The following is a 26,446-nucleotide window of genomic DNA, read 5'->3' on the forward strand; positions in this document are numbered from 1 at the left end:
GTGGCAAACTTAATATACCCTATTCAAGGTATAAAAAGAAAAAACGTTAATTTCGAAGCTGCATCGAAGCTATAATACCCTTCATTGTTGCAAAAATGGAATAAATAGATTTATATTGATTTTGATCGTCTAGTTTTTACGGCAGCTATATTCTTATATCGTTTGTTTTCGCTTTATCGTTGTCTTGGGCAACACTTCGAATCCAAATTTGAAAATTGCCATTTCCAAACAAAAATATGCGAAATATAAATATTTCATATTGATAATATTAGATAGTTAGCAAATATGACCGATTTCACATGATTTTAACGGTATAAAAAGGAATGAATCGTGTGAGAAAAGAAATTTATTAATTGTGAATAGCTTTAAAGTCGAACTCTTTCTATAATGTCATACTAAACTTAAAAAAAAAACCACAGATATAATAAAATATTAATATTAAAATTTTTTTTGTGCTAATTTTTGTGCAACGATTTTTCAATTGCAAGCGATTTCGACAAACGTGCAGCTTAGCTTCTTTGTTCAAACTTAATATAACATAGCTTATTCAGCGTATAAAAATRACGGTCTTAAGCACCGATCATTTACCACAGCAATCCTCGAGTCTATGTTTTTGTAGCTTATATGTTATTACTGTATGGTTGAAAACCGGGCGGACTCGGCGTTTTATCTGACTAAGAAATGTCATCAGGCATGTTCAGGGTGGCCTCTATATGCATGTTCTTATACTCACATTGGTGGTCCATCTCTGATATTTTTAAGGGAACCCATTTCTAATTTGTCAAATAATAATGGCAGCACAATGTGAGATTTTTATTAGTTATTTAATTTTTAATACATTTTTGAAGTTAAAATATTACCATTATACAGCTCATAATTATATATGCTCCATYCTCTTATCTTTCTTTTATAAGTCAATTTACAATAAAATGCATTGCTTTACTTTTTAAAACTTAAAGTTAAATATCAACACAAATCTATTTTAAAAACARAAGATAACATGAATTATTATTAATACAGCGTCATTAGGTCGTTTTTTGCTTTGTGGTGAAATAAATTACAGCAAGTACAATTAAGAGTTAATGAAAAACGTCAAAAACTGTGTGTGACCTTGATTGAGTGTCGGCGTCTAACATTGCAAACATAGCACCGCTTAGCACCCAAAGTGGCATCAAAGATGTGTTGTGGAAGGCCACTTTTTACACTTTTACGCATACATACTGTATGTACGTACGAATGTTAATTTACACTTAAGAAGATTGGCAGGATGTTGACATTACTTTACACATTTAACAAATATTTYATAATTCATACAGTGAAATGACTTGAACTGAAGATTCGATTTTCGCCAATTACAGTCTGAACAAATTGTTATAACAAACGCTCATGTTTTCGTTACATTTTTCATTTTTTGTTTTTGGAGTGTGTGTGAGTGAGTTTAGTATTCGTTTATTTCATAATATTTATTTGATAATTGAATGATGCGTCTTTGTTTTGCTGCTTGYTCCATGCTTAATAATAATTAAGTGCTAATGCGTCGACTGAAATATCTGGCGCTTAGAAAGCCAAACCGGCGTCGCGGTAGGTCGTGAAAATCTTCTCAATGGAATTAACATAAGCGGCGGTTCTCAAGTCAAGACCCAAGTTGTATTTCATGGCGGTCTTCATGATGGCACGCGCCGAACGCTCCATGGTGTAATCCAGACCGGAGTGTACGATGTCTTTCTCAGAGGCACCAGAGATGCGCTTCTGGAATGCTTCCGATGGAGTAACCGGAATACGACCACCGACACGGCCGAAGCGACGTTCCAATGATTCCTGTACGGATTCTGTATTGAAGAAGAGCGAAATGTTCAAAAATTAGCATTAAAATTTAGCTTTAGTGAGAAGTACAWAAACTTGTTAAAGCACAAAAGCAAACATTATAGGTATGAGGTATGCAAACTGAATAACTGATAGACTAAGAACTAGCGATAGTTAACCAAAAAGGGAGTTTTGTTTTATATATGTACGTACTTTGTATCAATTCTCATGGCAAACTAAAGAAAGCGTGTGATTAATAATTTAAAGCAAAGTGCAGGTAAAATCTTAAATCTCTTTTAGACCAAGCAATTCATGCAGAGGTTGGAACTTGCGTTTAGGTTGGGGAAAAGGGAGTTTAAATTGTGCTTCTTTATATGGATCAAGAAATTTTATACATACAAGCAAATATGTATATACATGGTATAATTTAAATAAGCACAAACAATATTGACAATATATCTACTTAGTCGACATAAGGAAGTTGTTAAAATCGACATTTTGGTACTACAAATTACGCGAAGGATATAGAAGATATTTACATGTTAACATAGAATAAAAAAAAATCAAAAATTGGAAAAGTTTAGACAAAAAATGAGTTCGAGATATGAGATGATTTAAAGAGTTAAAAAGAAGAACTGTACCGTCTAAAACAAATCTTTCAATGGATTGTTGGACTGAGGCTAAATTCGTAATAGAAAAACGGAAAAAGAAAAACACAAATTACTTATTGGTGAAAATATGGAAATTGTTTAAGAGTATTTGTTGGTGAAATGAGCTCTTATTTAAAATGTATTAACTGTGTTGCGAGTGCTATATAATATGGTAAAGTTTATATAGTGTGGTGAGTGTGAAAGAGCAACGAAATTTAAGCTTTAAAAAAGGGAAAAATATTAATTAATTCGAAAAGAAGTTTTGCAAGTATTTGCCGAACTAAAAAAAGATAATTTAATAAAAGCGAGAAAACTGAATAACCAAGTATTACAGTCGAACCTCGATCAAGGAAATGATGATAAATAACACCAATGAATTAAAAATTTAAACTACTAATTTATGAAACTAAAAAATGCAATTTTTAATATTTTGCTTTTGAATCAACTAATATAAGATTTATAGATTTATTAGCACACTTTGTATTTACTAATATTTAGGGAGGAAGCAGGGTTTTAAATTTAATTTTAGTTTTACATCAGATTTCAAAACTTTAAACTTTTTTCTCACAACTAGCTTTTTAAAATCGGTGTCCCTTATAGCAACAAAGCTACTGACCGATCCCTTTGAAATTTTGAACACTATTTCCATATAAAATTTACGAGGTAATGGCGCAGAGTTTTTTTTTTTCAATTTTGTTTACATTTCTAATTTTATAATAACAAATTCACTGAAATTGTTTCACACAAAATCGCGTTCTGCCTTCTAAGTGTTCCCGAAAAGTAAAAAATTCAATTTTCGAAAAACTATCCAGCATTATTTTGGATGTTTTGATTTCAAATGATTGAGGACCAAGTTTAGAAGGGCACCCCAATTCAACTTTTCTCCGAGACGCTCCAAAGTAGTTGTTGCTATTGCTGTATTTTTKAATATTTCTCCAAGAAAATTTAACAGAATGTTCTTCAAATGACAACGTAGATTTTAACTGTTTGAAAAAAAAGGCGAATCAACCCCACTCCCTCCTTGAGTATCTAAGTGTTTAGTACAACGTATCGAATTTCGACTGTAGTAATTAAACAACATATTTAAGTTATATATGTTATATACTGATATATGTCAATGAAATTTGGAAAGCTTTAACACCTTATTATAATAGCTCAATCAACCATAGGTGAGTGCGCTCTGATTGAAAATAATAGAGAAAGAAATATAATAACAAAAATATTTAAAATCAATCAATTTGATTTGAAACTAATGAAATAGTGCAAAATGCCATTCATTACTGCAGAAGCATATTGAGCACTTGCGCGGGTACGCTAGCATTAGAAATAACGGTATGCTTTTTGCTCAGTATTAATTTTTTTGGTAATGCAATGGCTTGTAAATCAATTATAATGTTTATCAATTAAAAAAAAAAAAAAAAAGCCAAGAGAAGCGGCCAAGTGCTACTTACCCAAAAGATGATAATTGGATTCACGCTCATATTTGAATGTAAGGCGACCGTATGAAACGTGGTTCAAATTTTTCAGCCATTCAAAGAATGAGACGGTCACACCACCAGCGTTGATATACAAATCGGGGATAACCAAAATGTTGCGTTCGATTAAAATTTTATCGGCAGCTGGAGTGGTTGGGCCGTTGGCGGCCTCGGCAATGATCTACAAGACAAGTATGTACAAAAAAATATTAAAGAATAAACTAATTCAAGTCCAATAAGTTTTGTATATTGTCCTCATTTAGGACTCGTCSTTACCTTGGCCTGGATTTTATGAGCATTTTCGCTGGTGATGACCTTCTCAACAGCAGCTGGCACAAAGATGTCGCATGGTTCGAACATCAAGTTTTCACCTTGGTAGGGCTTAGCGCCGGGGAATCCGACAATGGTGCCGTGTTCGTTTTTGTAGTCTTCCAATTCCTGTTAAACAATTATAAGCATTAATTTATTTTCATWCATGAAATAGTTTCTACAAACCTTGGGGTCAATACCCTCTGAATTGTAGATGGAGCCATCGTGCTCAATGATGCCAACGCAGGTGGCGCCAGCACGTGTCAAATACCGGCAAGTATGCAGACCAACATTACCAAATCCTTGAACGATAAATGTCTTGCCGCCCCAACCGGGAGTAGTGCCTGCAAAACCGAGAGAAATACATATTGTAATATAACGAACTAAATGCATCTAAAGTCATTTCATACCAATCATGCTCATGTAGTTAGCCTCATTAATGAAGTTTTCGAGACCATGGAAAACACCACGACCTGTCGCAGAAACACGTCCATGGATACCGCCCTGGTTGATGGGCTTTCCAGTTACACAAGCGTGTGCATTAATATCCAAATGTCCAATGGTCTTGGCGTATGTGTCGGCAATCCAAGACATTTCACGTTCTCCTGTACCCATATCGGGAGCTGGCACATCGACACCGGGTCCAATGAAGCCTTTCTTGGCCAACTCAAGGGTGAAACGGCGGGTAATCTTCTCCAATTCATGTTCGGAGTACTCCTTCGGGTTGATCTTGAGACCGGCCTTGGCGCCACCGAACGGTACGTCGACACAGGCGCACTTGAATGTCATAAGAGCAGACAAGGCTTTGACTTCATCACGTGAAACATCCAAAGAGAAACGAATACCTGAAAAAAACAATACATCACAATCATTAAGAATTTAATGCATTGATAGTATAATATTTAAGAATAAGAAGGAAAATGTAACATCAAGTGCAATTATTTACAAATGTTTATCTCACTAGAAATCATAAAAATAATTTCTAAATCTACAAAATCACTTATCTCGGTTATATGCAAAATKAAATTTTTTATGAAATTGTTGGTATGTGTGGTGGTTTTGTTGAAATTCCTTTATGTATTTAGTCTTATGCAATTTCGTTTTACACCTTATTACTCATAGGGTTAAAAATACATAATAAGTACAACATGCACAAATAATCCGCGAAACCGTGAGCTAAATGCGACACATACGCCCTGTTGGACGACGGCCAAACGTTGTATTAGTATGGTATTGGCACCACGAGAACAGTCAGTTAGTCAAATATGCACATGCATCAAGAAGAAAGGGAATTCAAGGTTTTTGTGACGACATCGAATTTCTATTCAATTAACCGAAAGCATTTCACAGGTGTTGGGAGCCTGATGTAAGACATAGCACACAGCCAAATGGCCTTTGCAAAACACCAGACGGCAGAAAAAACCAAAAATATCTATTCTATTTCGGTTCTTCAGAAACGTTTACAAYGTTTTTTGGATCCAATGAACTTGCCAATAAGTTCTATTTTTAAAGGGAGACAGAAAGAAGTTTTACTCTTTATGCCAGAAATCAAACAAAATCTTCAGTTTTGCCTGCCGAGAAGCAACTGAATGTAGACAGTTTTTGCAGGGTTTTTCACTTCTCTGTGCCAAAAAAATATGTATAATTCATAAATAATATAACAAAATTAGAATTTTCAAATTATTACTTAGAAGTTATAATGTTGTAGGTTGTTTAAGTATTTTAAAGCTGTGTTTTCTTATAATATTATAATTAAATCATTTTTGTCTGCGTTTGTTTTGTGTAAATTACGTACAGTACTTTTTTCACAACAAAATATGTAATTCAGCTTTCCCAACGAGTAGATAAGAAATAGCTAAACATTCAACTGTACTATTCGATTTGAATGTTTGTTTTTTATGTGTTTATTCGTATGTATGTTTATAAGTTTATGTGATTATGTTAGTAGTTCCGATAACTGTATCAAATAATTAAGAAATACGATAGACTAAAAGTCCATTCACATTCAACTTTGGGTAGTGGTGTAATTTCAGAAGAAATTGTACAGATCGGACTACTATAGCATATCGCTGTCATACAATTTGGCATGAACTATTACTTACAGCAATGGCATAGTTAAGATCGTTATAAAAAAATGTTATTTATATATATAAATGATCACGCCGACGAGACGAATTAAATTCCGAGTGACTGTCTGTCCGTTCGTTGTTTGTGCAGGCTGTAAATTGAGTAATAAAAGTAAATAAAAGTTGGAACACGTGTTCCTTGACACGTGAGGACGATTTCGTAGGTAAGCTAATCTGACCAAAATTTTCACAGGATTAATTATTTCGACACCTTTTGCGACAGCGTGTAAATAGGTGCAATCGAACTGCAGCCACGCCCATCCTCCATATAGTACAACTTTAAATTCCATCTCATATGTCCAATTTCCAGAATACAAACTTAATTGAAAGCATTTTGAACTTCCGCCTGACTTTTTACCCTATTGCATTACACCTCATGTAACTAATATCAGCATTTTCAAACATGTGGTTGCCATTAATTCTTATATGTACATACAATCGTGGCCATTACTGTTCAAAATTTTAAAGTATTGTGGATATTTGACTATACTTTATAGCAGTACTTTTTGCGGTTAACTTAAGTTTAACTTATTTCTAAATAAAAAATTTCTATACCGCTATAAAGTATAGTCAAATATGCACAATACTTGAAAATTTTGAGTGTTATTAATGTAATTAATCAAAAATATTGTAAATTAAAAACAAAACACATTCAGCTATAAATAAATCAATTGAAAGATAGTGAGCTTTACAAAATGAGCTCAAAATATTATAATATATAAGACACTGACACGCGATGAAAAAATGATATTTTTTTTAATTTCATTTTATTTACATTAATTATGTCATTGAAATTAATATTTAAATTTTTTTTGCTCATTAAACGTAATAAATTAAAAACTATACATAATTTTAATTAGATAATATAATTTAGTTTACTAATGCTTACTAAAAACATAAAAAAAAAACAAAATTGAAGAAAATGCCGAACGAACGAAAAAGTCCGAAAAAAATTTTAARAATGTATAGTGGTAAGGTTTGCATTTTTTGTTGACGCGATTAAAATATAGTATTAAAACTAAGTAAGTGTATGACCTTACACACCCGCTCAAAATAATAGTTACATAGAAACGTGTCAGCTGATTGCTCTCTCACAACCCAGGTTTCCAATATCTATATTCTGTAGTAATTATCAACTTTTATAATTCAATCTGTTCAATATGTTTGAAATTTTCTTAAAATAACTCTAAATCAGAGTCGAATGCTATTATTTATAAATATATGTATAAACTATTTTTAATAGTTTGTTTTCAGTTTTGATATTTTATATTACAAAAAATTGTAATTGAAAACATAGATGTGTACAAAACTATATATGCGTACTGAGCAATGGCAACATTGTGTAAATGAAAACAAACAAAGATGGCTGAATTTTGCGTTTATGCCACGTTTTTCACTGCTCACACATTTTGCCGATGAGGAAGGAAGGCTGTAGCGTTTTTCATTGGCTCTGCTATAATGCGTGTCAGTTTTGCGTGAATTCTCAGAAAAAAATTGCTCAATATAATAGTTACACATAAGTGAACTTAGCTTTTTGTGAAAACAAAATTAATTTTATCCAGTTTTTCAAGTTTTTTTATCTGAATTGGTAAGTTTTCTCTCAATGAAGCTCAAATTGCTGCAGATAAATGAAATTATTTTTTAATCAGATGGGTCGGAAGTCATATTGCACTGTTGAAAGAGCCCGGTTGGTTTCAATCCTCAGAAAGCATGGAAAATCACTTCGGGAAATTGGGAAATTAGTTTAAAGGTCTCATAATTTTGTTAAAAATGCTTTAGAGCAAAAATCTAGTAGGGGAACTCGTGGAAGGCCACAAAAAACGAGTACAGTTCTTGATCGCCACATTGTAATTATTTGTAAAAAGGACCCATTCAAGTCGTCGAAGGTGATAGCAGCAGAAATTGGAAATGTAGTAAGTGCCCAAACAGTTCGCAGGCGTTTGCAAAAGGCCAAGCTACCAGGACGTATAGCCAGGAAAGTTCCATTAATGCGATCAAAACATTTAGATATGAGGTTAAATTTTGTAAGAAGTCATTTGGTCAGGTCCTGAGGGAACAAAAAATGGAGAAACATCTTATGGAGCTATGAAACSAAAGTAAATTTTTTTGGAAACGATTGTGAGAGAAATGTGCGTCGCTCAAAAGAAAAGGAGTTTCAAGTTAGATTCACAAAAAAAACAACTGTGAAGCATGGAGGTGGGTATACCAGCAAGATAATGACCCAAAACATACCTCCAAACTGGTTAAAAAATATTTTGAAGTTAATAATGTTAACGTTTTGAAGTGGCCCTGGATTTAAATCCAATAGAAAACCTATGGGGAGAACTAAAACGAGACGAGTCAATCTTTCTCTAACAAATACCAGCTATGGGAGTGCATACAAAAAATTTGGTATGAGATACCTAAAGAAACCTGTCAGACTTTAATCAGTAGTATGACCAAAGGGATAAATAAAGTTATCCAGAATAATGGTGGATATACTGGCTATTGAGTAATGTTAAATATACAAAAAAAATGTTTTATCGTAATTTGTTTTTCCAAAATTGTCTTATTAAAAGTGTACCTATTTTTTGAGCAAGTTTATTTTAGCTATGAAATGTTTACATTTGTTTGTTTTGCTTTTTTAAATGAAGTTTATTTAAATAAGCTTACTATTACTATTGTAAATTGTCATAAAACTAAGGAATACAAACAAAATTTGGTTTAGTGGCAATTTCAAAGTCCATTCAATGCTTACTGTACTTAATTTATTTTTCATATATTGTAGTAATTTAGCATTTTTCTCCAATAATTAGACTTGCTTAATATTTAAATCCGACGAAAGGTGGTTAAAGAAAAATATTTCTTTATTTTCTATGCCTTCTTGCAAATTCAAAGATAAACAGCAAAGCAAACAGAATTATCTACCAGAAGCTACACACTAATTAAGAGAATACGAAAAACGCAAAAAATGAATTGAGGAAAAATAAATAAAATCGGCAAAAATCTTCGAAAGGCAAAACAAAAAGTTTACTCCGCGTGTCCTTAGTGTTTTCTGATAATATATTATGTTTATATCACATGCATATGCAAGACTCTGGTGTAAATGTACATTTTATACAGAGATATGCGAAAAAACAACAAAAGTAAATATTATTTGAAAACTAAATKAGTCGTATGATCAAAACCGCACTTTTTCACACATTAAAATTGTTCTCAAACCAAAATAAATAACAAATTTTAAAAGTAAATTCCATTTAGCAGAAGCCAAACAGATTAAAAATAGCTAATATCAACAACACAACGATTGTTGACCATTATTTGGCATGATCTGAGATCGTTGTTGCCAGGTTCATATGCAAGTGTGGATGTACAGTGAAGATTATCAGTGCAAATGGAATAAAACAAATATAAGAAAATTTAGATGTTGGCGAGGGGCTCGTTTTGCGTTCATTGTTGGAGGCGTGTACGTGCCGTATGCTTCACGAGATTAKATCATTATTTGTGATATGTTTCTCCCAATTTCTACGCCCTACAAGAAATTGCTGATGGATTCACYAATAACTTACATTTTTTATGTCAGTCGTGAAGGATAGTTTACTTGTCAGCTGAGCGTCATAGTTTTTGCTAAAAAGAGATATCTACGACTTATAATGCTTACATACATGTATAAGAAAGGAATAGTAAAACGATCAGTAAAATTACTATCAATGTTTACAGTTTGTACAAAAGCTAATTTTGTGTAYGCCAAAAAGAGACTACATACATTTCCCAAAGGAGTTTTAGGTATATTTTATATCTTACYTTAAGTAAAACTTTTAAATTTATTAAAGAAATAAAAATTTTATTATCTACTTCGCAAAAGAATGTTTCACTTGTGGTAGATTTATAGTCATAACTGACAAGTTGCAGCTATCATAGCTTTTCAGTCATTATGGACAATTCATCTTTGAGGAACTTATGGCCTTAGCATATATATGACTCAGAAAAAAGTATGAGAGTGAGCAGTATAGATATATAGTGAATCATGTCCGAATACCCATGTGTTAAAGAGAGATGTAACACACATACATACTTTAGTTAAGATCAGCTTGCACGAGGCCCTTAAAAAAACGATAGAAACTTTGTCCTGTGCGTTGCCAAAATTTTTACAGCTGTTCCTGTAGATATGCTAACAGGGCATAATTTGGTATATACATATTATCAATTCATATGTGTATATACATATTATCAATTCATATGTGTATATATGTACATATATAATTAGTATAAATATGTATTTCTATTTTTGCTAACATTCGTATCTAATGCTTAATAGACTAAAATGCCGGGAATGTATCAAGATCTATCCCCGGTCAATTGACGCACAGTTGTGTGTCTCAACTATTTGCCGAAAGGTGTACATAGTAAATGTGCCATTAGTAGTTTTGTTTAGTTCGAGAGAGAACAACAGGTTTGGCAGTCAGGTGACTGTGTACAACAGAACTTAGAATTTTTAAATATTTTTTGTGAACTGAATAACAAGCAAAAATATCTACATACATACATATGTGTGCCACATACATATTCATTTAGAGTTCTATTTACTTGCTTGTAGATTAGAAATTGTTATACGAAATCGAAATTGTTAGATTTTAAGGTTAATTACGTGGCGCAAACGCGAAATGTTTTTGTGGCGAGCACCTATTGTAAATATGTTCATATGTATGCATGCTTTTTTGCTGATGACGCTTTTACGAAATTGCTAACTATTCATACTAGAAAATCAGGCTACACAAGCTAAATGTGGACTGCTGCCATCGCGACATCTCATTAGAAAACAAATGAAAAACAAGTAAGGAAGGCTAAGTTCGGGTGTCACCGAACATTTTATACTCTCGCATGATAAAGTGATAATCGAGATTTCCGGCGTGGTTGTGAACCGATTTCACCCATATTTGGTACATGTCATCAGGGCGTTAAGAAAATATTTTATACCGAATTTCATTGAAATCGATCGAGTACTTCCTGAGATATGGTTTTTGGTCCATAATTGGGCGACGCCACGCCCATTTTCAATTTWWAAAAAAAGCCAGAATGCAGCTTCCTTCTGACATTTCTTCCGTAAAATTTAGTGTTTCTGACGTTTTTTGTTAGTCGGTTAACGAAGTTTTAGTGATTTTCAACATACCCTTTATATGGGAGGTGGGCGTGGTTATTATCCGATTTCTTCCATTTTTGAACTGTATATGAAAATTCCTAAAAGAAACGACTCTATACAGTTTGGTTGACATAGCTATAGTAGTTTTCGAGATATGTACAAAAAAGTTAGTAGGGGGCGGGGCCACGCCCACTTTTCCAAAAAAATTACRTCCAAATATGCCCCTCCCTAATGCGATCCTTTGTGCCAAATTTCATTTTAATATCTTTATTTATGGCTTAGTTATGACTCTTTATAGGTTTTCGGTTTCCGCCATTTTGTGGGCGTGGCAGTGGGCCGAGTTTCATCACGATGTCTCAATTTTTACTCAAGTTACAGCTTGCACGGACGGACGGACAGACGTCTACTCGTCACCCTGATCACTTTGGTATATATAACCCTATATCTGACTCTTTTAGTTTTAGGACTTACAAACCACCGTTATGTGAACAAAGCTATAATACTCTCTTTAGCAACTTTGTTGCGAGAGTATAAAAAACACCTTGATAACATACTGAAGTCTCGTGTCTTGAGTGATACCGGTTAGAAATTTAKAAGTAGTTCAATAAAAAACTTTTATTTCTTTTCTAGCAGAGTAGATATAAACGATTTATATATACAGTTRTCCACAAAAAAATAGGAAAGACCACATTAACAGAAATGTTTTTTATTTCAAAATTTTTGCACAATGTAATTTGYTAAAGATCTATTAACATTTCCAGATTTCACCTATTTCAATTAAACATAAAAAAAATTGTATATCGCAGCTTATATCAAGTAAACTAAAAAACTAGTTCAACAAAAAAAWAGGAGTCTGAGATTCTGGCAACGTTTAATTGGTATTCCTTTCCAAATCTCTTTCACTACTTACCATAAATCTCTCGAATTGGTTTTTTTCTATTCAGCTACTTTCTTCTTGATATTTGTCCATAGGTTTTCAATGGGGTTGAGGTCAGTAGACTGAGCAGGTCACCACATAACCTCAACTCCGTCGGCCCTAAACCATTTTTTGCGCACTTGCTAGTATATAGATAGATAGATAGATAAATAAATGAGGAATGCACTGCGACCTTAGGTCTATTGTGCCCTCTCCTAACTCACAGGGACTCACTTAGCCCCAGCATATTGCTAGTATATTTATGGTCATTATCCGATTGATATACCCATATCAATGGCATATTCCATTAGGAATGTGTCAACATTACACATTTTTTATATTGGCACTCCTATTATTTTGTGGACAACTGTATGTAAATATGTATGCATAATATGTTAACGTTACCGTTTGCAAATGTTTAGGAMATTTTACAAATGCTTAAAAATAATTASATTTGTTCGGAGATTGTAGCGTTGTATTTTAAAATAATCTATCCCAAATTTCGTGAAGATATTTTGACAAATAAAAACTTTTCCCTACAAGAACGTTTGTTTGGTAGTTAAATGCTACATATAATGCTCTGATAAGTGAATTTTATTGGAAAGGAAAGAAGTGAGCAAAATTTCAGATCGATTTCTCAAAAACTGGGAGACTAGGACTAGTTTATACAGATAGACAGGAGGACATGGCTAAATCGACTCATCTCGTCACGCTGATCATTTATATACAGTTGAACTTCGCTAACTCGAATCGTCATAATCCACAAACAAACTTCGAGTTAGAGAGACTCTTCTACATGAGCAGCCGTTTACAAAGTGSTGAATCACGTGAAAATTTAAAAATTCGTTTATGAAAGGAAATTTGTATGAAATTCGACTACTATTACCAATTCAAGAGTTCGAGTTCAACTGTATTTTAAAGAGCGACGTTTTCTTCACGGTGTCAACAAAGTAATACACTCTGTTAAGGGTACAAAAAGGAATCGAATGAAAGTACTTGTTCTTACTTTCATTTTTAACTTAAACAAAATTGTTATAAACATGCATGTTCATATGTACTTATGAATACTCAAATGAAGCCTCAAGTGGGTTAGAATGGATGTAACAATTGACAGTGTAATCATTGTCACACTCTAAATATATGCTACTTATGTATATAATACCAAAAGGAGGCGTATCATACAATACCGCCAACAGTCGATAAATCGGTAAGCAGCAGTATGGTGTATCATAGTACAATGAAAACAAACGTACTTAATAACYAACTAGTCGCCAGCAGGCTCTGTTCGTTCTATGTAGCAGAATATGATACTTTCATTTTAATTTAAAAAAATTAAATAATGATGATGACATCATCGTTTTGTGAGGACAATGTGACAGCTGACACCCAACATCCTCATGTTTCTACTACTTGTTGATTGTTATTTTTTGTATTCAGTAAGTAGCGCCAATTGCAACAGGCACAATTTAAATTCATTGGTATACTTACACGAGTATGGAAGTATTCGATGCAAATATGTACATATTGTATCAGTTTTTATCATAGCAAATRAAATATTGAGAATAAATTAACGGCATTAGACGAGTTTTTTAATTAAAAGTTGCACACTAATTAAAATGTCCCAATAGTGGACATACGAACACGTTCAAAGGTAATTTAAATAAATTTAAACTAACTAATCAATAATTTTCTTTTGCTACTATGATTTAGAACAAACAGTTCGCCCGTTTTAGTTAATGAAAAAATACTTTTTATAACAAGTAATTTCTTAATTTTATTATATATTTTGTGTCCTTTAAAGTAAGATTGCTTTTTAAATATAAACAAAAATATTATTTTTTGTTTTCTATAATCTTTTTTTATTCATAAGCTTAGTATTTAATAATTACTAAACTAATTGCTATTTTATTTACGCTACCCCAACGTCATTATGACTATTTGCTTAAAGAAACAATTAAATAATTACCATGTAAAAAGCGTATAAAAATAAAGGTTCATGAAATTTCAAATCATGCATGGGCAAACTTGAAGTTACTGAATCGATTATCTCTATGTATGAATAAAAATTACTAGCCATGTTTTGTCCAGGGAGAAGTTTTAAGCTATTGAAACGATTTCAGTAAAATTGATTACACTGTGCCCAGTATGATCCAACTGAAAAGATAGGACTGTTCCYATCTCTATTAAGTTTAAAGTCAATATATACATAAGTGTATTCCCAAACGTAAACATTTGTACAAAATTAAAAAAAAATAACATGTAAGGAAAGGCTAAGTTAAAGTTCAGTCAGTACAGTTTTGGATGCAACCGAACATTTATACTCTTCGAGCTTGCAGTAAATCAAAGGCGCTGAAAACATAGTACCGCTTAAAATGATCAAAATGAACCATAGATCCATGTTTTAGAGAAGGGGACCCCGGACCCCGTTCCCACGACAGTCGGGTCTACGTAACCGGAACGGACCCGCATTTTTATCAAGGACTGTCAACTCGGCAGAATTCTGACGCTACAACAACAACAACTGCAAAATGGATTCTTCTCGCGACAGTCGGGTCTAAGTAACCGGATTTTTATCCGGCCAAGGACTGTCAACTCGGCACCATGCCTCGAAATTACTTCAGRAATGTTTTCTGCCGCTACAACAACAGCGAAAAAGCGAAAATTTTAATTAGCGAATTTAAAATAAAGTTTTTTTTATTATAAGTGTTGCCAGAAATAATTTTTTATTTCCAAAACTAGTCTAGTATCTGCCAGTATAGAGAGATAAAGAAGGATGCAGGACCATAAGGTTTGTCACTGCAGTGTTGGAAGGCYTATATTTAAGAAAATATGAAACTGCTGAAATATATCCAGTTATAGAAAAGGTTACGCTTTAGTATCGAAGAGAAAGACGTGATTGGGAAAACGTAAAGTTCAAAACATTCCAGAAGAAGTACAAAGGTTTTTTCTAGACACGACACGATTGATCGAACCCCAACGAAAATGTATGAGGAAATATTGAGTAACTTAAGTATAGAAAAATAAAAATTTCTTCTAAAATGTGGGCGGCTGACAGGTGCAAGTTTTTAAAGTGCACAATGTAGCGAAGATGTGGCGCCGATTTTCGCAAAAAAGCCTATTTGACTATATATTAGATCAACTATTATCATTGAATTTTTTAAGTTTTTTGCGAATTATAAGCCTCTTGTTGATTCGCTGTTATTTTTATAAATACRAATTAGCACGTACCTTTGAAATCTTTTTAAATTTTTCGAAAGAACGTAAATATAYGTATATATGTGACCTGGTCTACGAAAAGGGAGCTAASGTGCGAAAACTAGTTTATGACTTTTTGGATTCTATCATGTGAAAAAGCATATCAYCTTCCATCCGAATCAACTAAGATTTTTTGACACTTAAGCCCCCTTTCCGTAGACCAGGTCACATATGGTAATTTATTTATACTGTTTATTCTTTTATATTAGCAGCATWGAAAATAAAGTTGAATTGCATGGGAATTGTACTAGGCAGCCTCACTGCAAAGTTTACTTGTTATTTCGGCAAAACTCATACAAAGTTTTACACAAACAATAAGTGCCTTTTCTTACTGATATATGACTATCTATGACATAAGCAAACATATGTAAGTGAGAAAATTTTAAAAATGAAAAATGATAATAATATACTATATACCTATAAATACATATGCATCAATATTTGCTTGCCTGGCATGTGTAACACATTAAATGTATTTTCCTAACAAATTATATAATGAAGCACGCTTTAATTACTTGTCCAAATGCTAATATTCCGATTTATTGAATCAATTAGTAAGTCGTTAAAAGGCGGAACAAGTGCTTTTTAATAGACTGTACAAAAATTTGTGTTATCGACAGCAGAAATTTGTTATTCAAGTGCCTTCATTGTTATCAAAGACCTTCACATTTGCCGAAAAAGGGGCTTGGCAACAATTTCACAGATGTACATATCAGATGTGAAGGAAATTAGATTTCACACTGGACTCTGCCAAAAAGTGTTGTCTCTGCCGAGTAAACAGGCTAAAATCGCATGATGTCAAAAACAAATTTAGGCGCACGTTTATGTGTATGTATTTAAATATATACATACATATGTACATACATTAATCATAAACAAATTTTTACATATATTTTTTTAAGATAACGAACACTCGAATAATGTCACGCTTAACGACCGAAACCTCCTACCAAAGCAGTATATGAAATTAGGTTGGTTCTGCTTGTTGTTTTCGATTTRTTAATCAATTGTTTACTTATTGCGAAATTATGATAATGTTTCAAATTATGTACACGTATTTTTTACAATGTTTACGTGATTATGGCGGACGGGTTTTCTTTCATTTGAAACTTATAAATACCCAACAGAGAGAAGGAAAGCTTTTTACTTTAATTAACATATGCGTTCGATTGATTAAAAATATTGTTTAGGTATTTATGAAATATTCCTTCCAATGTTGTTGTCAATTTAATTCCTAGGTATAATAAAGTTAATTACTAGTAAGTAGTTTCAAAATGGATATGGAGTAATAAAAAAAATAGGACACAACACCAAACAGCAAAAGCTTCATACATTTTTAATAAAATATTTAAAAAGAAAAACTACCAACAAAGCATACAAATGTTATCCCCGTTCTCAGGCTCCTTACTGAAAATATGAGAAAAAATATTCGGAAGATTTTACCTAAACTTGAATCTATAAAATGTTCTGTTTTACTCAACTTATTTTTTCAAAACAAACCACAACAAAACAATATCTTTTAATTTATTTAATGTTTTTTGATTTTTGTAGTGTCAAATGGAAGTATTTAAAAATAAACGAGAGCAAAACTTTTAAAATCGTTAATACCTTCATGAATTCTAGRCAGAAATGTACATATGTATATGAAATACGTACATATGTACATACATATGTTCAAAAACGGTTTTATGTTATATCCAAGGGCAACAAAACAAGTGTGGATCGAAGTTATATTTATAAACAACATTTTTAATTTATGTGTTTTGTAATTAATTTTCTATAATTTTATTATTGAGTTCAAAGTTTTATACTTATTAGAAGATAAGGCATTATGTGTTATGATTTGCAGATAAGTTGTTGTGCATGTAAGACGATTGATTTTTATTTTGTAATAAATTTTGAGTTTTCTGAAGATATCACAAATGTGAACGAAAATTTATAATTACCCAAAATACAATGCATTATTATTAATATGGTTGTGTCTAAATAGGAATGGTCAAGGCCAAACCTATGTTGCATAAAAGACTTTTGAATGGCTTGAAAATTAATGCATTTAAGATGGTATGACCTGCAATATTATGCAATGTCATTAGAGTATCGACCGTAACACATAGTATGTATGTGCGCATTCCCACATGCAATGTCAACAAAAGTAGAACATATGTATGTATGCGTATAGTTTAGGAAATTAATATATATATAGTATATATTTTAGTACATTCATATCCAATTATTTATACATATGTATTGCATTTCAAGAGAAATTCTGTTTTGTAATATTCTTTAACCACTGAGGTGTTAAAATTTGGTAGTGGCTCTATATTGCGATTTATGTATCTGATTGCGAAAGATTTCTTTTCCTGCGGGCCTCAAAGGTGGTTGCATAAGAACATAGTGGAATCTTCGAGCAAATGCCTGGACTTTCACATTTAATTGATAGCAGAAAAAATGGCACGTAATAATAAGATTCACATTTGCCTTTACATACTTGTTTGACTTAGGATTAAGTTAATGTATTTCACTTACCGCCCTTGGTTGGCACACGATGAGTACTGTGTTGAGCACGGTAGCCGGTAATTAACTCGTATTCACCGGAATCGCGACGCAGTGGGAAGGCAATTTCTATGATATGATCACATGGTTGCATAAGCATCAAAATACCCTTTACCCTATTTTTCTTTTCCTCCAGCGATAGTTTTCCTTTCATGTCATCAATAAGGCGGTTTTCGGCAATTTGACAACCACGGTGGAAGAAATACTCCACCATGTCGAAGAAACGTGGGTCTTTGGCAGTGGGCACATCCTTCAAGCGTTCGGGGATTTGGTATTCAGCGTAACCTCGACTCTGCAATGCCGTGGGCAAAGCCTTGACTAAAGTAGCCACTTCCTGTTGACGGACAGCAGCTTGACGTGCTAAGTTTTTCAATTGATACATTATCCTCTGACAGTTGGATGTAGACACACAGCCAATCCAAAAATATTTCTTCTAATTTTATTAGTTAGACCTGCACAACCGTTTGCAAACCGACCCCTCGACAAACTGATCGAAATAAAGTTGCGTCGCCAAATTTTCTTTTCTTTTCGGCTTATTTAAATTCTTCGGCTTGTTCGCCTCGCCTTTCTTTGGTGTGTTTTGTTTTTCTGACAGTTGGGGGAATAGATAACAAATGTGTTGGGGAATATACGAACGCGGGAAATGAAACCGTGGGAGCAGTCAATAGTTGCTTCAATTTGACATTTGTTATTGTTGGCATTCTGTGGGGTACGTTAAACGTAAAATGTGTTGTTCAAAAGATAATAAGCTAATCAAACCTGAAAAATGACGATGCCATTTTCAAGGTTCAAACTATAAACTATAAATAATATATTTAAAATAAACATTAGACATTGTTAACTTTATAACCTTTTAATGTATATTTTAAAATCTATAATGTTTCAAACCGTCATAATAAGAATTTAGTGAGCTGTACTTAGGCTATGTGCCAAATGGTAAAATTTTTCTGTATGTTGATTTGGGGTGAAAAAATTCCCTATGTTATAAGCAAATGTTGCCATACTTTGACGAGCATTGTTACGCAAGAATGATTTGTGGAATACAATGCTCGTGACAGACTGCAAACGACATCTGTCAAATATTAAAATACATACGTTCTTATGGATGGACCTATTTTGACAGCTGCACGACTACACGACGGCAGGCCGACAGTTGTCGTTCTCGCTAACTTCAATATTATCCTATATTTGCCAACGGCAGTAGGACGACAATAGAGTTGACAGTAGAATGGAGATGAGGTAGAGTGGTGATGCCACTAATATGTAAAATGTGAAATTATTCACAGTTTTAATAGCTCTGTTATATCATTTATAATAACAATTGATAATTTAAACGAATAAATTTACCTATTTACTTATGTTTTGCATAAAAAAATTCACTTTGAACAAAATATTAAAATTTCATTGAAGTGCAAGGTATTAGTATGGCCACAACGAAATTGTATACATGCAAAATGGACAACTACGTTGTTTTGTGTACATGCCGGCCATTGTTATGTTGCTGCCTTCTCACAAATGTAGTAGGATCATGTAGTAGGATTCACGACGCCATTTTCAATTCACTGTCGTGCTGCTGCAGTCTGTCGCGAGTATTGTGTTCAGCACATCAGAGTTTAATACTGATAATTAAATTATGTGTAAGTATATTAACAGATACAAATTTTAATATTTTTAGATGACAGAAAATAAACAACGCACAGTTTGCTTTTAATTTCACTTATTATCTTTGAATGTAGTTAATAATAAACATAACGTTAAATTTATATTGATTTTCCAAAAATACAAAATTTCTATTAATAATTTTTCTTATTAATTTTTATTTCACTTTTTTTTTTTAATAAATAAACAAATTTGACAATCAGCTGTCTAAATGCACAAGTCTGCCTTCTGTCATCATAAAATTTCAATGCGCATTAACGTTGTTTGATTGCGTATTACTTTTGCTCGTCTGTCAGGGCTATTAGTCTTTTTAAATTTTTAAGAGTAAAGAAATAACTGTATTATTAATCCTCAAAACTAATATTTTAAATAAATATTTTAAATAAATTTAGCCATAGGACTAATACTATTAATTGAAACTTTACAAATTTGCCTACTAACAGGTATAATAGCAAAAAGATTCAGGCATTCGGTATCGCCACGAAAAAGATAAAAATTTCACTTTTATTTTAATTTTTCTAATGTAATAATTGTTATGGGGAGCCGCTCAACGGTTTTATTTAGGCACGTCAGTTATAATGGGAATTCCCTAAGCCATCAGCGTGTAAATTACAGAGAAGTATTATATACTGACAATTTTTGTGGTATGTTATAACTTTTTTTCGTTTTCTCCCAAACATTTCTGAAACAAGTAAATTCTTTGTGTTATATATACATATATATGTTAATATTTTTATTAAAATAAAAAAAATAAGAGTAACTTCTTTTTTATTAAAATTCATTAATATAGTATATCTATATTATGATATTTAAAACTAATGGTATTAAATAATTATTTTAATGTTTTTAAGATACTCAAAAACTTCTTATTCTAAAATATCATGCATATTATATTAAAAAAATAGTTAACAAAATTAAAATTTCTGAACATATCGCATATATACATTTGAAACTAATAACAATTTGAAATAATCGCAACATAGAAAGAAATGCAGAAAATTGGTAACAAGAACCCAGTGTCATTCCTTGTCATCGCCTACAGAAGAGTTCGTGTGTGAACTGGCACTTAGTTGTCATATTTTCACTTTTATCTATCAGAATTTTAATTTTTCTACTAAAGGGTACACAGCCTTATTGAAAATCTGGAAGCACAATTTTTGGCGAATAAAAACAAACTTAAAATGTCAAACTTGTGGGAGATTGTAAAATAGAGCTCTAAAACTATTTTGGATTGACAACTTTTACACTTCGTAGCCATCAACTAGACATTAAATAAAACACCCCTATTTCGTCAGAAATTTACCCCTATTTTTAATATGTTCTATGATTTTCAAATAAATTAATTTACATTTCTCGTAAGCCATTTGTAACAATTAAACCATTGATTTTATTTAATCTTAAAACATTCAAAGTTTCTGTATTATCTCAAACTTTTTCTTTAGATCTACAATTTCATTTTTGGGATCATATTTTTTCTTGGATAAAAGTTTAGCCCTCATTTCTGCTGCGGTCATTGGAAGTTCGAGTCCACCACTTGAAGTTGTACTAGAAACCTTTATACTTAATTGTGGACGTGTTTCATCGTCCTTCTCCAAATGCATTTCATGGAAATTGTATGCGGTAGTCGCTTTGTTTTGTTCATTTTTATTGTTATAATCGTGTTTCTGTGTTGTATTTGYATCATAATTGGTAACAGGCTTTCTCATAATCATATCCCCAGTGCTTGCATTTGATCTCTGTTTTTCAACTTCGAGTTCTTTTGAATTTATTTTTTCATTAATAGACTTTGGCAATGGTAAAGACTTTTCAGCTGCACGTTCTTTAATAGATTTGTCATCAACTATTAATAATCTCACTTCATTTGAAATGGCCTTAATTCGCTGCACTACGTGCTTGTGAGACTCTTGACTTATGTTTACACCATTAACTTCAATGATACGATAACCTTCCTTCAATCCCGATACTTCTGCTGGAGAATTGACATCAACTTTCCCCACATATTGTCCGGGCTTTATTCTCTCTGAATGCAAATTAAATCCATATCCTTCAAAATCTGAACGTTTTACAATATGACAAACCTTAGTGGAAGATATTTCTGGGTAAACCACATCGCGATTTTCGTTATTTTCACTACGATGCATTGCTTTGTACGTCACATATAACACAGTTGATAAGCCACTTGAAAAATTGAATGGTCTGTAAAAATAAAAATATACATATAGTCAATAAAACAACAATCAAATACTGTGTTTCTTTTTTTCATTTAAAATAAGTAATTTGTGTCTCTAAAGGTTAGTTGAGGCAGAAGCGAWCAATAATTAATACCGGAAATGAAAGCTACAAAAAGCATTTATATATTTTAGTCAATACCACATACTATTAGCATGCCACTCTAATTAAATGATCTCCTGGGTTTCATTTAAGCATCTGACATACTTTRTATGTATGTATTGATATACACTGTTACTAAAACTGTTACTAATTTTTGAGATAATATGTTGGATGATATACTCGGTATAAAGTCACCAGGAAGTTCGAAAATCTTTAGATTATATATGTATATGGGGGCTAAGGGAAGTACTCGACCCGATTGAACCTATTTTTGGCATTCAGACATACCATTATCAACAGACGATTCTTTTCAGATTTCAATTACCATACATATCGCACCGATTGACCGATATTTTCGGTAAAAAATCAACTGTAGGCATTCATTCTGTACCTAGAGGCTTAAAAGGCTTTGGTTCGATTTGAAAATTTTTAGTCAAAAGATGACACACTTAAAAGGCATTACTCATACGTTATATTAATTGGTGCTTTGCTTGTATGCCGAATGCAGATGCACTTTCAAATTGTATTACATGGGAACTGTAGTACTAATCCAATTTCGCCCATTTAATGTCACCGGTGCGTTTAGTTGTTGAATTATCGAACTTTAAATAGTTTTTAACAAAATTGTTGTACGATTTCGAATATTTTCACACTATCATAAGAAGGGTTAAAAAATTGTGTCCTCTATGGAATTGAAGAATGCACTGCGACCTTAGGTCTATTGTGCCCTCTCCTAACTCACAGGGACTCGCTTAGCCCCAGCATATTGATAAAGTCCAGTATTCTGCTGGGTGCTAGCTAGGCGATGTGATCCCTATCCGGAAACATGGCTCCAAGGGCCTTCGACCTGCGCCTACAGACTGCAATGCAGTCGATTAACGGGTGCTCCGGAGTTTCAGGGTCTCTGTCGCAAAACCGACAGTTGGCGCAAGATGATAGGCCCATGTTAGCTAAGTGCCCTTTCAGCTTGCAGTGGCCGGTATAAAATGCAAGCAGGATCCTGAGTTTGTTTCTTGGGAGGTTAATTAACGATTTGAACCTCTTCTGGTTATACCCACCAACTAGCAGCATGGCATGACGCATACCGTGCGCTCGCAGCCAATACCTTTCCCTGCACTCTCTTTTTTCCTTGCGGAGCAGCTCCTTCACAGTGTGGGGACCCACCGCAATGAACGGTTCGGGCCCAACCATACTGGTGGAGGCTGCGGAGCGGGCTAGCTCGTCAGCCAGTTCGTTGCCGGCTATACCCCTGTGGCCGGGCACCCAGATTAGGTGCACCTGGTTCTTTGCAGCTAGGTTCAACCGTTCTCTGCACTCCTGCACCAAAAGCGATTTGCTTTCGTAGGAGGAGATCGCTTTTAGTGCCGCTTGACTATCGCTAAGTATAGCTATGCGCTCGTTTATCTCTATGGGTGATATAAATTATTATTTAGGTGATATAAATGTATTGGCTTGGAGGATATATACACTGCTGGTCAATAGGTTAGACGCACGTTTACTTTCATTACAATTGTTTAAATATTTATTATTTTAATGATGATTGAACAAAAGTTGAAATGCAAAAACATGGATAAATTAATGACAATTTAAATATAATACTCAAATATTTATTCAAACTTAACAAAATTGTGTTTTTCAAACATTTTCTTAAAGCTACTTAAAGAAAGGTGCTTTTTCTTGGTCATTAGAATAGACGCACATAAGCTTTTGAATTTTTTATAAGAAAATATTTTTTTCTTAACTTAATTTTTTAGATTGTATAACTATTTGATTTATTAGAAATAAAAAAATTATAATTTCAGTAATGAGTACTTCCTCCTTTGATAGTAATAACTTCATATATCCGGTCATTCATAGAATAATACAGGGAATCGATATAGCTCAAGGAAATCTCCCTCCAAACATTTTTAATAGCTGCAGTTAATGTTTTCTTATCTCCGTATTGCTTTCCTCCTTCGTGTACCTACCGTGTTAGCCAGCCCCAATCATTTTCAATTATGTTAAGCTCTGGAGAATATGGTGCCCCGGTCAAGACATTAATGTTTTGTCTCGAAATAAACGACTTTCCTACCCGGGCGTTATGAATGGGAGCATCGTCTTGTTAAAAAATAAAAGGAATTGGTCCAATTGTGTGCTCTTAATTGTGGAAATGCGGACTCCAACAATGTTTTGAAGCGAGCGCCGTTCATCTTCTGATCGATAAAAACCAAGTCAATTGTTCTATAAAACGTGATGGCACCCCATACCATGATTCCACCTTCTCGGCTGTGGTGGCGACTTAATTACATATAACTCATCTTTCCGTAAATCGTGATAATCGCTTCCATAAAACGCACCCCACACCATGCTTCCACCTTCTCGGCTGTGGTGTCGACTTAAGTAAATATAACTCACCTTTCCGTAAATCGTGATAATAGTATTGAAAGACATCAGGGCCATCTAAATTAAAACGTTTTTCTTCAGTAAAGACCACTGAACGGCAATCATTAAATCGCGTGCCAGATTGAACGTCCACGTCATGTGTGTTCTTTCAGAAGCTTGTTTTTACTCCGGCTAATTCCTTAATCTTAGCTGCAGACTTATTCGAATTTGAAGAAATTCTAACAATCTAAAAAGTCTACTTTTTCACGTTCTAATAAGCTCAGAATAGTAGCTTTTCCCATTATTACTTTAAATGTCGAAATTTATTTGTTTATTTTAAGTGCTTTCTCAATAAAAAAAACAGCACTTGTTTACGCAAGACCATGAAATGTAAAGTGCGTCTATTTCAATGACCAACCGAAGGCGCACGCGATTGCCACAGACATTTCTGGAATCTTCGAATGTACAGTTATTTTTTCGCAAATCAACCAACTATGAGCAAATATTTTTCTTACAAGAATCGAACTTGGATAAGAAAATAATTTTGGACAATAAGAACAAGCATGATTATAAATATAACAATTTATTTAAAAAAAAACTTTGGTGCGCCTAACCTAAGGCCAGCAGTGTACATCAAGCTTATTGGTGGGCGGGGCCACGCCCACTTTAAAAGGATTTTCAAACAGAAACTTGTCCTCCCTATTGTGATTCGTTGTGCCGAATATGAGTGATTTATCTTAATATACGGCTTTGTTATGCCACTTTATACGATTTAAATGAATGGCGTATTGTAGGCGAGACGGTGGTCCGAATATGTCAGTGTGCAATACCTTCTTATGGTGCTGAGAAACCAGTTTCATGTAGACATTTTAATTTATACTCAAGTTACAGCTTCCACGGACGGACATTTATATATATGTGGCAGCATCCCCACTCAATTCAGAGATATAGCGCAATTCTGTAAGCAGTCTCTATTCACAACACAGTCTATTTTTGGCGTCAACATGTAAGTTCTTATTTCTCAGTTCTTGATAAATATATTAATTACAAATCATTCTTTTAAATATACTTATATAAAGAAATCAAGAAAATTTTTTTAACTTATACAGACTGCAGATTAACAATCCGAGCAAAAATGATTGAAATAAGTTTACAAAATCGACTAGGCATTGCTGACCGTGATATCACTAATGTATGTATGATAGCACTTAGTACATACCATACATTAGTATTAGCTTATAGCTTAATAAAATTATGAAATTACTTGTTTACAGTTGCAGCTGCTTGATGGTTATACGTTTAATCAAACCGCTGTCTTTGAAACAGCGTGATGAAAGAGAAACTTTGCTATATCACCCATGACATCGAAATGTAATAGTGAGCAATTCGAAACAACTGTCAACAAACAGCTTTCAAATAACGAATTTTACTTAATATACAATTTTTTTTTTTTATTACAGTTACTCGATTGTTGTGTGATAAAGGTTTTGAGGCGTTATTCCAACCGCATTTAATAAACTTTGAAGGACAAGGCATATCTGGATCAGTGTTTCGATATCGATATATGTACATATGACTGAAATTGTACAAGCATATCGTGCGCGTGGGGATAAATTTGTGGTAAGTTATCGCAAATGAAAAAAATGTATCACAGAAAAAAAAAATTATAATTTGTAGAGACTTAAAATTCATCTTGAAGTTCCGCTACAACGAAAATATGTGGTCTTTATCGGCAGCGTTATTTTGGGTAATATGGCAAAGGATATTGATGGTTTTTGGATGTGCGTAGGAAACAAGAAAATTAAGAAAATTATAATAAAACTTACAAAGAGCTCACAGTAGTAACCAAAAGTTAAAGAAATAAATTTAATATTGTTATTGTTTTAAAG

General features: G+C 33.0%; 2 protein-coding genes and 2 long non-coding RNA genes across 7 annotated transcripts in view; 2 read left to right on the plus strand and 2 right to left on the minus strand.

The window, feature by feature from the left end:
- Window positions 1-777: 777 nt before the first annotated feature.
- On the minus strand, window positions 778-18,821 carry LOC108973873 (glutamate dehydrogenase, mitochondrial). 2 transcript variants are annotated; one of them, XM_018941376.1, is made up of 7 exons: window positions 18,180-18,821; window positions 4,648-5,082; window positions 4,424-4,581; window positions 4,205-4,366; window positions 3,905-4,109; window positions 2,445-2,483; window positions 778-1,829 (listed from the first exon to the last, which is right to left on the minus strand). In XM_018941376.1, exons 1-7 carry the CDS (start codon window positions 18,586-18,588, stop codon window positions 1,558-1,560), a joined length of 1,680 nt encoding a protein of 559 aa, XP_018796921.1. In that variant the 5' UTR covers window positions 18,589-18,821; the 3' UTR covers window positions 778-1,557. The 2 variants fall into 2 exon arrangements, with proteins under 2 accessions (XP_018796921.1, XP_018796922.1); XM_018941377.1 differs by lacking the exon at window positions 2,445-2,483 and having other exon boundaries at window positions 18,180-18,820.
- Window positions 7,915-8,105, plus strand: LOC108973874. The gene is made up of 2 exons (XR_001993754.1): window positions 7,915-7,951; window positions 8,013-8,105. It is a non-coding gene; the product is annotated as an uncharacterized LOC108973874 (long non-coding RNA).
- Window positions 18,822-21,151: 2,330 nt separating the features above from the next.
- Window positions 21,152-26,446, minus strand: part of LOC108973875 (Na(+)/H(+) exchange regulatory cofactor NHE-RF1) — a 14,931-nt gene continuing 9,636 nt past the window's right edge. Inside the window, exon 2 of the mRNA XM_018941379.1 lies at window positions 21,152-22,061. Within this exon, the coding sequence (XP_018796924.1) occupies window positions 21,272-22,006 (735 nt within the window). The 5' untranslated portion in view covers window positions 22,007-22,061 and the 3' untranslated portion in view covers window positions 21,152-21,271. The remainder of the gene's footprint in view (window positions 22,062-26,446) is intronic.
- Window positions 25,100-26,395, plus strand: LOC108973876. Of its 3 annotated transcripts, none has more exons than XR_001993756.1 (5): window positions 25,100-25,563; window positions 25,645-25,749; window positions 25,832-25,934; window positions 26,018-26,177; window positions 26,235-26,395. It is a non-coding gene; the product is annotated as an uncharacterized LOC108973876 (long non-coding RNA). The 3 variants fall into 3 exon arrangements; XR_001993757.1 differs by having other exon boundaries at window positions 25,667-25,749; XR_001993755.1 differs by having other exon boundaries at window positions 25,100-25,749.

This window comes from Bactrocera latifrons, unplaced genomic scaffold (assembly GCF_001853355.1).
Source record: "Bactrocera latifrons isolate USDA-ARS-PBARC rearing strain unplaced genomic scaffold, ASM185335v1 scaffold_509, whole genome shotgun sequence".
In the NCBI taxonomy this organism is placed as follows: domain Eukaryota; kingdom Metazoa; phylum Arthropoda; class Insecta; order Diptera; family Tephritidae; genus Bactrocera; species Bactrocera latifrons.

Coding starts and splice junctions, on each gene's coding strand:
- LOC108973873 (XM_018941376.1), bottom strand. CDS start 18,588: ATGTATCAATTGAAAAACTTAGCACGTCAAGCTGCTGTCCGTCAACAG. Junction 2,484..3,904: donor ATCCAATTATCATCTTTTGG/GTAAGTAGCACT, acceptor TTACGAATTTAG/CCTCAGTCCAACAATCCATT. Junction 1,830..2,444: donor TGAAAGATTTGTTTTAGACG/GTACAGTTCTTC, acceptor TCTTCAATACAG/AATCCGTACAGGAATCATTG.